Source organism: Sceloporus occidentalis, unplaced genomic scaffold (genome assembly GCF_023333645.1).
Source record: "Sceloporus occidentalis isolate IW3139 unplaced genomic scaffold, rSceOcc1.0.p SCAF_86, whole genome shotgun sequence".
Taxonomy (NCBI): domain Eukaryota; kingdom Metazoa; phylum Chordata; class Lepidosauria; order Squamata; family Phrynosomatidae; genus Sceloporus; species Sceloporus occidentalis.
In genome coordinates, this window is record NW_028317066.1 from 942,226 (window position 1) to 952,561 (window position 10,336).

Sequence of the window (10,336 nt, forward strand, 5' to 3'; positions counted from 1 at the left end):
GCTATCATTCCTCTTCTTTTGAGTTTCATCCTATTAGACTCTTTTCTCTTCTACAGCTCCGTGTTGCAGTTATCTATCGCCCTCCTGGTTCTGCCACCCAGTTCCTCTCAGACTTCGAATCATGGCTGACATTCTTTCTTTCAGATTCAGTCCCCACTTTGATCCTAGGTGACTTTAATATCCACGTTGATGATTCCAATAACCCGACAACATCTCGCTTTAACTCTCTCCTGGCTTCTTTTGGCCTCCAACCACACTCCAACTCTTCAATTCATTCTCTTGGTCACTGTCTTGACCTGGTTCTTGCTGCAAACTGCGCCATTTCTGACTACCTGGCACCTGACTTTCCACTTTCTGACCATCATTTAATCTCCTTTCCTCTAGATGGATTAGGGGGGGAAATAGACAACTTCGCTAAAGAGATATCAGGAGTGAAAGTGGAGGTGGAGGAAGTATTAGAAAGAACGGAAAGTCTGGGGGAAAAACAGAAGAATTGGAAAAGGCTCAATTAAGGGAACAACAGAGTAATCTTCTGCAGCAGGTCATATATAGGGAAAGGGCAATTAAAATTAGGGAAATTAAAGAAGAACAAGATGAACAAATATATGACAAAATTATACCTATGCTGGCAAAATATGTGGATATTGAGGAGGATTTGATGGAGGCACAGATTGATAAGACATTTAGACTTAGCTCAAAGATAGCAAAGGAAAGGAAATTGGACAGAGACATTACGGTATGTTTTACAAGCTCAAGGATGAGAGAGCAAATATTGCAAAGAAATTATGAGAAAAAATTGATTGTGGAAGATAGAATAGTGGAAATTTATAAGGATTTACCATTGCAAATAATTAGAAAGAGACAGGAATATAAATTCCTAACAATATTCTTTTGCAGTAAGAATGAGATACTGTACAGATGGGATAAGATAGAAGGAGTGATCTTTCATTACCATCAGAAGAGATATAGGATAAGTACAATAGAACAAGCAAAAGCCTTTTATGAGAGATTAAGCAGAGATAACAGAGAGCAAGAAGAAAGAAATAAAGAAAGGGACAAGAAGGAAGGAGAAAGTGTAAATAGACAAAGAGAAGAAAAGACCCAGAGAAAAGGGCAAGGAAGGAGAGATAATCTAGGGATTAAGGAGGTAAATACTGACAATTTGGGAAACAAAAGCTCAGAAGAGGGTTACTCAGGAGAGATAGGAAAGTCTACATAAAAGACATAAGAACCTCTCTAAAAGGAAAATGGGGCTTAAAATAGTTTCGTGGAATGTAAAAGGAATAAGCCAAGAGAGAAAGAGAAAGCATGTAATGCAGTATCTAGGGAAGAATAATTTTGATTGATTGTGTTTACAGGAAACAAAAATAAAAGGTGGAGATATAAAATATTTGAGAAATAGTAAATTGGGGACATTATTTTGTGCCACAGTAAATAAAAGGAAGAGGGGAGTTGCAATCTTTGTGAATAAAAGGTATGCAGCAAAGCTACTGAAGAAAGATAAAGACGGTAGATTCTTGTGTGTGGAGATTTTGATAGATAATGTTAAATATGTACTGATTAATGTTTATGGGCCATTAGAGAAGAAGGAAACCTTTTATAGAAATTTGGCAGAGGTTGTGAGAGAAGTTGATAATGACAAATTAATCTTGACAGGAGATTTCAATGGAGTTCTAAATCCAATTTGGGACAGGAAATCCCAGAAAAAAGTAATTAAGAAAAGACAAGGAAAATTACCAAGAGGTTTTTTGTTTTAAAAGAGGAATTTAATTTGTTAGATGTTTGGTCACATTGTAATGGGAACAAAGGAGGGTATACCTTCTATTCAGATGCACATAAATCCTTCTCAAGGTTGGATATGTTTTTCGTGACGAAGCAACTGGTTACTAAAGAGAAAAAAATGGAAATTTGGCCAAGGACGATATAGGATCATAATATGATAGAGCTGGAATTAAACATAAATTGGGACAAAAATATAGGATGGAGAATGAAAGAGGATATCCTAGATGACGAAGAATTTGTAAATAAGGTAAAGAGAGAGTTAAAGATGTTTTTCAAAGGAAACAGTGGAAAGGAGGTAAAAATGAAGGTTGTATGGGATACTAGTAAGGCATTTGTAAGGGGACTATTTATACAAAGAACAATGGAAATAAAAAAACGAGAAAAGCAGAAAGAGGAAAAAATTAGGAATTAATTTAAAATTAGAGAACAAAAACTACAACAAACAAAAGGGGATAAAAAATAATGAATGAAATAAAACTATTGAAAGAACAATTGCAGAAAAAAATGACAGAGGAAATAGCTATAAATTTAAGAAGATCAAAGCAAAATCAATTTGAGAATGCTAATAAAATAAGCCGACGGATGGCTAATAGATTAAAGAATGAGAGAGAAAAGAAAATGATAACTAAAATTAAACAAAATAACACAATCATAACAAGGGAAAATTAAAAATACTTTCACTACATATTTTGAAAAATTATTTGAGGAAAAAGGTGAGCAGATATATATTCAGAAAATCAGTGAATAGAAATAATTGATAAATATAATGAAATAAAATTAAGATCAGAACTATAGTGTTTAGGTCTTCAGCTTCCAGGACTGGGTGCAGTTAGCATATCAACTGAAGGAGATAATAGGCACTCCTCGCCGTCACATGTATCTGAGCTGACATCTGGAGTGATGGATCCAGGAGCATCCCCCAAACTACTAACATAGTCCTTTAGGGAAAGTGTGACCCCTTATACAGGTGGATCACACGTGTCAAACCTCCATACCTGGATTAGGATCTCCAGCATTACGCAGCTCTGTCTTATCTGGATTCAGCTTCATTCTGTTTTTTTCTCACCCAGCCCATTACTTCTTCAAGACATTCATTCAGAGGGGAGATGCCTTTCTTAGTTGACGCTGAAGTCCGGGACATGGAGAGATATATCTGGGATTCCTCAGCATACGGATAACATCCAATGCCATGTCTCCAGATGATCTCTCCCAGCAGCTTCATGTTTATGTTAAACAGCATTGGGGAGAGGATGGTGTCCTAAGGAACATCAGATTTAAGCTCCCTCTTAAAGGACCAACTATCCCCAAGAATCTCCATCTAGAATCTGCCCAAGAGATAGGACCAGAACCACTGCAATGCATTGCCTCCTCGTCCCCAATTCCTTCAGACGTTCAAGAAAGATGCCATGGTTGATGGTATCGAAGGACCCTGAGAGATCCAAAAGCACCAGCAGGGTTGCACTTCCCCTGTCCATACTCAAGCGGAGATAATCTACTAAGGCGACCATAACAGTCTCGACTCCGTATCCCATCCTGAAGCCAATTTGAAATGGGTCTAGATAATCTGTTTCATCCAAGACCACGTGGAGTTGAAGAGCAACAGCTTTCTCAATCACCTTGTTTAGAAATGGAAGATGGGAGACCGGTCTGTATTTGTTCATGTCCAAGGGATTAAGGGAGGGCTTTTTCAGAAGCGGCTGTACCACCGCTTCATTTATGGAAGATGGAAAATAGCCCTCCTTCAGAGATGCATCTATGATATATCTCAGGTGAGTCCTAAGTGCATCTCCTCCTTGGATGACTAGCCATGAAGGGCAAGGGTTGAGAGGACAAGTTGTCTTCTTCACACTTCCAAGGAGCTTGTCCATGTCTTCAGTACTCACAGATTTAAATTGATCCAGGATGATCCCATTCACAGAGTCACTGGACACCTCACCTATAGCATCAGCAATAATGTCGGCATCCAAGTTGGCTCTTATCTGAGAGATTTTATTTGCAAAATGGTCATTTAAAGCATCACAGTGAGCTGTGGAAGGCTCTAATAATGGGTTCTGGGGGGATGTGCCTGAGTCAGGTCCCAGATTCCACCCCTCCTCCCCCCAAGACCCCAGAGAAAACTCCTCCCCCCCAAATAGTGTTGTTTCCAATGCTATTGAAGCCTATGCTGTGTGGTGCTCTTTATTTGGCACAAAAATCTTCTCCAAATGAGGCATCAGAAGGGAGGGACTCTCCTCTGCCCCACTTTCCAGGATGGAGGGGGCTCCTCAAAGCCCTTTTTATCTTTGGACCCCCCTCCATGGTCATGCCTCTCTCCAATGGTCCCCCCTGCCCTCTCTTCTCATGATAACCCCCAAGTACCAGGGCCCCAAGGAATCCCCCGAGGAGGGGGCAGGAAGGAAAGAGGGAGAGGAGACCTGGCAGGCCCCCTGCGTTTTGGTTGGGGGGAGAAGAGGGGATTCCTTCTTCTTATAATCCCCAAGCCCCCCTCCCCCCGAAGACATTCCAGCCATTCCTCTGAACAAACAACGGTTTCCCCCCATTTCCATCCTTCCTTCCCTCAGAACAGAGTGTGAGGGCAGCAATGGCTTTAGGGCTGAGACTGTGCATGCGCACATACATCCAAAGACCCCTTCTGATCATGTGCAGGGATCACCAGGGCTTTACTGCTCCTGCTGTTTATTCCACTGGCGGCCTTTGAGGGAAGGGAAGGAGTGTGCCGGGGGTTCAGCAACCTCCCCGTCCTTCCTTATTTTGAGGACACTTCGAAGAGGCCACAATGGAGCCCAGGAAAGGCAAGAAAGGAAGGCTCTGCATTGGAAATAAAGTTTATCTATACTGTATGTATGTAGATATAATACACACACACACACACACACAAACACACATATATACATATATATATAAATGTATGTGTGTTTGCCTCTGCTGTTCTTATAGCTGGGAATGGAGATGATGGCTGAGGAGAGAAGAAAGGGTAAATTTTGTGCAAATGCAGAACTTCTGTACACCAATGAGTCCAGTCTGTTGAAACAACAAAGAATTTTATTGAGAACACATAGTCAGAAATTCAGCGTTTACGTCAGAACTGCCCACTCCAATCCAAACAATACATTAAAACCCCCAAACCTAAAACTCCACCCTCTTAAAACCTAGCCCCCACCTTCAATTCCCACAGTCTAGGCCCCACAGGTAACAAGCCCCCCTTTGCCATTCCCAGAAACTAGCCACCTTCCTGTTAATATCAGCCTCCACTTTCTTCAGCCAACATCCCACAAATTCCAAACGCTATCATTCCCAAAACTATTCTAACCAACTGCAACAAATCCCAGCCCCCCATTTAGCTAACTTATACCACGAACCACAATCCCCAGCCAAAGTTACAACCCGAAACAATTATCTATCCTATTAGCAATTAAAACCTAAATCTAACAAAATACAATTTTAAAACATAAACAGACATATGGACAGAAAAACAAAATCACAAGGGCCTTTTCTTAGCACAGCAGGATTGCAAATATATTTTTTGTATTCCGTATTGACAAAAATAATGTTAGTTCACTGCTGGCATTTTTATGGCTTCTCTCCAGTGTGGATTCTTTGATGTCTCACTAGGAATGCCTTCTGAGAAAAACATTTCCCACAATGCTGGCATTTGTATGGCTTCTCTCCTGTGTGGACTCTCTGATGTCTCACTAGGTCTGACTTCTGAGAAAAACATTTCCCACAATGCTGGCATTTGTATGGCTTCTCTCCAGTGTGGACTCTCTGATGTGTCACTAGGAATGACTTGCGAGAAAAACATTTGCCACAATGCTGGCATTTGTATGGCTTCTCTCCTGTATGGACTCTCTGATGTGTCACTAGGTCTGACTTCTGAGAAAGACATTTCCCACAATGCTGGCATTTGTATGGCTTCTCTCCAGTGTGGACTCTTTGATGTCTCACTAGGTGTGACTTCATAGAAAAACATTTGCCACAATGCTGGCATTTGTATGGCTTCTCTCCTGTGTGGACTCTCTGATGTGTCACTAGGACTGACTTCTGAGAAAGACATTTCCCACAATGCTGGCATTTGTATGGCTTCTCTCCAGTGTGGACTCTTTGATGTCTCACTAGGTGTGACTTCATAGAAAAACATTTGCCACAATGCTGGCATTTGTATGGCTTCTCTCCTGTGTGGACTCTCTGATGTGTCACTAGGACTGACTTCATATAAAAACATTTCCCACAATGCTGGCATTTGTATGGCTTCTCTCCAGTGTGGACTCTTTGATGTACCACTAGGCCTGACTTCTGAGAAAAACCTTTCCCACAATGCTGGCATTTGTATGGCTTCTCTCCTGTGTGGACTCTCTGATGTGTCACTAAGACTGACTTCATAGAAAAACATTTCCCACAATGCTGGAATTTGTATGGCTTCTCTCCAGTGTGGACTCTCTGATGTGTCACTAGGACTGACTTCATAGAAAAACATTTCCCACAATGCTGGCATTTGTATGGCTTCTCTCCTGTGTGGACTCTTTGATGTACCACTAGGTGTGACTTCTGAGAAAAACATTTCCCACAATGCTGGCATTTGTATGGCTTCTCTCCTGTATGGACCCTTCGATGCATGACGAGGATTGACTTGTAAGCAAAATGTCTCCCACAATGCTGGCATTTATGTGACTTCTTTCCTGTGTGGATTCTCTCATGACTCAAATATTTTTCTGTAAAGAAGCACAGTGACAGATAAGACTGAAAATCAGCGTTAAGAGAGGAGGATGTTACCCATGATTCAGCCCTCATTAACCCCTCCTTATTAGAGATTAAATTAAGAGAGTTTCTGTTAGTAACCCAAGGATGACCGTACTACTTATGCCCCTAAATCCATGGAACAATTGTATCCTTATTTATAGGAGTTAACAAAGAAGAGATTGGAGGGGGACTTAAGGGAATCAATGGAAGCAGATAGTGAGAAAAAGGAATGTTGCAAAAATATTGTATTAAACATGTGGAGAAATAGTTTGATTGGCAAGTGGCATCATATCCTGTGAGACTGCCATAAAGTCCTGAGTCAGAGACCAAGGCATGATGGAAGGTAACTGCAGAGGTCCCTTCATGCTGTGTGGCACCAGGAGATGACTCACAACCAATACAGTATACAGCTCACATGTGGATTGGTGTGGATTAGAGTTGTGTGTACAAGAGATGGTGAAGTAGATGGAAGTCAGAGAGGAGAGCTTGCAAATAATTGTATTATTAGGAGCAGGTAACTGTTAAAGTTGCCAGATATTGTGCATCTGCGATTATTTGTAGCAGATTTTTTTTGGAACAGATGTAGAAACACCCATGAAATATCTTGAAATAATTATGACCCAGAGTCAGGTTATTACATTTTTATACAACTTCCATTTTGGAATTAATAGGATTGTATACGGTGTTTTCTGCACTATATCCATTTGACTGTTCTGTTTTATATGAATCATTTTAGAAGTTTGAAGTTAATGAGTGGGTTGCCACTATAAACACTATAAACACGCCACGTGCAGCTTGTATTCTGCTTGAAATGTTATATAACTCAGCTTGGGAGATACTCGATTAGGATACAACTTTCTAAGCAACCGTGCCAAAGCGACTATTTTAAGTCTATATTTCTCAAAGTTATTTGGGACAATTTTTACCTGCCAGGTTTAGGATTTCATTTTATGGATTGATGTTTACCCTTATTGCTACAATACAAATTACTTCTTGTGATGCTTTGTGTGTTTTTCAAGCTAGGCGATCCTGGCTTTGTTCCTGCCTTCCCCTCCTGGATCCCAGAGGCCTGATCCCCTTCCTTTTCTCCTTTCACTCTCCAACCCTGCCTCTTGCCCATCTGCACTGCTTTACCATTTCATCTTCAGCATCTCTTCCCTGCCTTTCTGTTTTTCACATTGCCTCCATCTCTCTATCACAGACACACACCCACAGAGTGTGATGCACAAAAGGGACACTTTGAGGCTCATTTCTTGAGAAAGGCAAGACAATCAATATACAACTAATGCATTAGGAAAGGCAGAACAAGGAGTCTGGGACCTGGTTTCTGATGTTAGTGAGGGTCAAGTGTGAGGGATGAGCCTTAAAACAACCTTAAGGCATCTCTAAGACAGAGATGGACTACTGTTCGGAAGTGGGGTGGTCACATTGGACCCCAGGGGATCTCAGGGGAAACCCCAAATTGTGTTGCCTAAAAATATGGTTTAATGTTTTGCCCCTCAATATCCCATAGCATCCCTTTGTGGAAGTGGAGGCCATTTTGCCACTGTTGGGCGCTCTCTGATCCATTGCAGGGCCAAGGGAGGCCTTTTTCCCATGAAGCCTCTCCAGAGCCTCAAAAGGCTGGAAGAGGGGCCACAAAAGCCAGGAAACTTGCTCAGGAATGGGCTGAGGACCATTTAGGGGCAAAAAGCATTAATCTCCATGGCTCCTTCCCACAAAATTCCAGATTTGGCAGTTTAGGATTGGATACTGAGAATCCTTACAAAGTGGAGAACAATAGTGCCTCGCTAAAACTAGAAATGCCAAGATTCCACAGGAAGTTGTTATGACAATTAAATTAGGTGTGAAAGAGAACTAGGAATGGTAGTAGAGCACAAGTTGAACATGTGTCAACAGTGTGATGCAGCAGCTAAAAAGGCCAATGTGATCCTAGGCTGTATCAATAGGAGTATAGTGTCAAGATCAAGGGAAGTAATAGTTCCACTCTATTCTGTTTTGGTCAGGGCTCACTTGCAATAATCCTGTGTCCAGTTCTGGGCACCACAATTCAAACAGATGTTGAGAAAATGGAGCATATCCAGAGGAAGGAAACCAAAATGGTGAATGGTCTGGAAACCATGCTCTCTGAGGAATGACTTAGGGAGCTGGGTACGTTTAACTTGGAGAAGAGAAGGTTAAGAGTGGATATGACAGCTCTGTTCAAGTATTTGAAGAGATACTGAGTATGAAGCAAGCTTGCTTTCTGCTGGTCTAGAACAAAGGACACAGAACAATGGATGCAAGTGTTAGGAAAGATTGAATCAGGGGAATTTAATTAGCTCAAATTTACAAGAGGCGTGTCCTAACAACGCACGCAGTGGATTGGGTCCCTATGTGTATACCAGAGGTCATATAGTCCAACCCCAAGAAACAGAGACTGCAATGTCAATGAGTTGCAATTAAAATATAAACATTTATTAAAGCCACACAACCAAAAAGGGATCACACACGCACACACACATTCAATGCTAAAGCAAGGGAGGGGAAGAGTTGGGGGTAAAGGAGAAAGGATAGAGGCACCGTTGAAATATTTACCTTAGGAGTCTTCTCCAAGCGACAGATGTGAGGGATGTTGGTAAGTGAACACGGCAGCGTGGAACAGAAAGCAAGCGGCAACCGCGATGGCTAGGAGCTAAGTTCCAGCGGACTAAGCTAACAAGAGGCCCGAAAGAGACAGTGGGCTTTGGCTTGCCTAAGTGATTTCAGCAGGGCGCAGTGCCCAAGAGAGCTCCGGAGCGATTGCTCGACAGAGTTAGGGTTTGGAACTGTAGCTCACAAAGCCCAAAGGAGGGCTGGAATCTGGGTCTTATTTATACTGCGAAACGTATCCTCAGGCTATAGCTACTTGCAGAACAAAGGTCTTCATGGCTATCTATTGACTAAGACTAAAGTTAAACAATGGATACACCAAAGGGTCTGCCACTTCTTTGGGAGAAGACTACTATGTAGATGGCTGGGTACTTAATACCATCAATAGGTGAGGCAAACTTCCTTTGTCCTCATTCGGGTTGCCTGCGACAATGGCAACTCCAGAACTGGTTTTAAAGGTTTAAATCTACCTTTCTGCTTTAGCCATGGCCTGCTAGGCTTGTCTGGCTACGTGGTCAGCTCGCTTTTGGGATAATGGCGGCTGTGATGGGGTCAGTCAGGGGTCATGATTTTTGATCGCTTGGTACCCAAAATGTATATTAATCCAAACTCGATCACAAGCCACAGGAAAAAAGGTTCCACCAAAATATTAGGAGGAACTTCCTGACAATAAGAGCTATTCAACAGTGGAATATACTGCATCAGAGCATGGTGGCATCGCATTATGGTTATTATTATTATTATTATTATTATTAATTTCAAATTAATGGACATGGAACAATGGATGCAAGCCACAGGGACAAGAGATTCCACTTAAGCTTTAGGAGGAACTTCCTGAGAGTAAGAGCTCTTCAAAAGTAGAATATACTCCCTCAGAGTTTGGTGGAGTCTGTTTCTTTGGAGGTCTTTAAACAGAGGCTGGATGGCCATCTCTTGGGGGTGCTTTGAATGTCTATTCCTGCATGGCAGAATATTGAACCGGATGGTCCTTGTGGTCTATTTCAACTCTTTGATTTTATAATTCTAACGTGAAATCATAGCACTCTGACAGTGAATTATGAAAGGGCCCTCAGTCTTCACAGGAAGGGAAATGGATTCAGGTTCCTTACCCACAGAGGCTACATTTCCATAATTCTCCATTATCACATAACTGTATATCAGTCTCTGTTTCTTCGTTAACAGTTTC

General features: G+C 41.6%; 1 protein-coding gene across 2 annotated transcripts; it reads right to left on the minus strand.

The window, feature by feature from the left end:
- Nucleotides 1-5,174: 5,174 nt before the first annotated feature.
- On the minus strand, nt 5,175-10,336 carry LOC149284968 (uncharacterized). Of its 2 annotated transcripts, none has more exons than XM_089495951.1 (2): nt 10,260-10,336; nt 5,175-6,491 (listed from the first exon to the last, which is right to left on the minus strand). In XM_089495951.1, the coding sequence occupies exons 1-2, from the start codon at nt 10,288-10,290 to the stop codon at nt 5,353-5,355; spliced, it is 1,170 nt and encodes a 389-aa protein (XP_089352077.1). In that variant the 5' UTR covers nt 10,291-10,336; the 3' UTR covers nt 5,175-5,352. The 2 variants fall into 2 exon arrangements, with proteins under 2 accessions (XP_089352077.1, XP_089352078.1); XM_089495952.1 differs by lacking the exon at nt 10,260-10,336 and adding an exon at nt 9,097-9,156.

Bases quoted from the DNA above. Each gene is read 5' to 3' on its own strand.
- LOC149284968 (XM_089495951.1), bottom strand. From the start codon at position 10,290: ATGGAGAATTATGGAAATGTAGCCTCTGTGG. The intron at 6,492-10,259 runs GTAAGGAACCTG...GCTTCTTTACAG, and splicing joins TGGAAATGTAGCCTCTGTGG to AAAAATATTTGAGTCATGAG.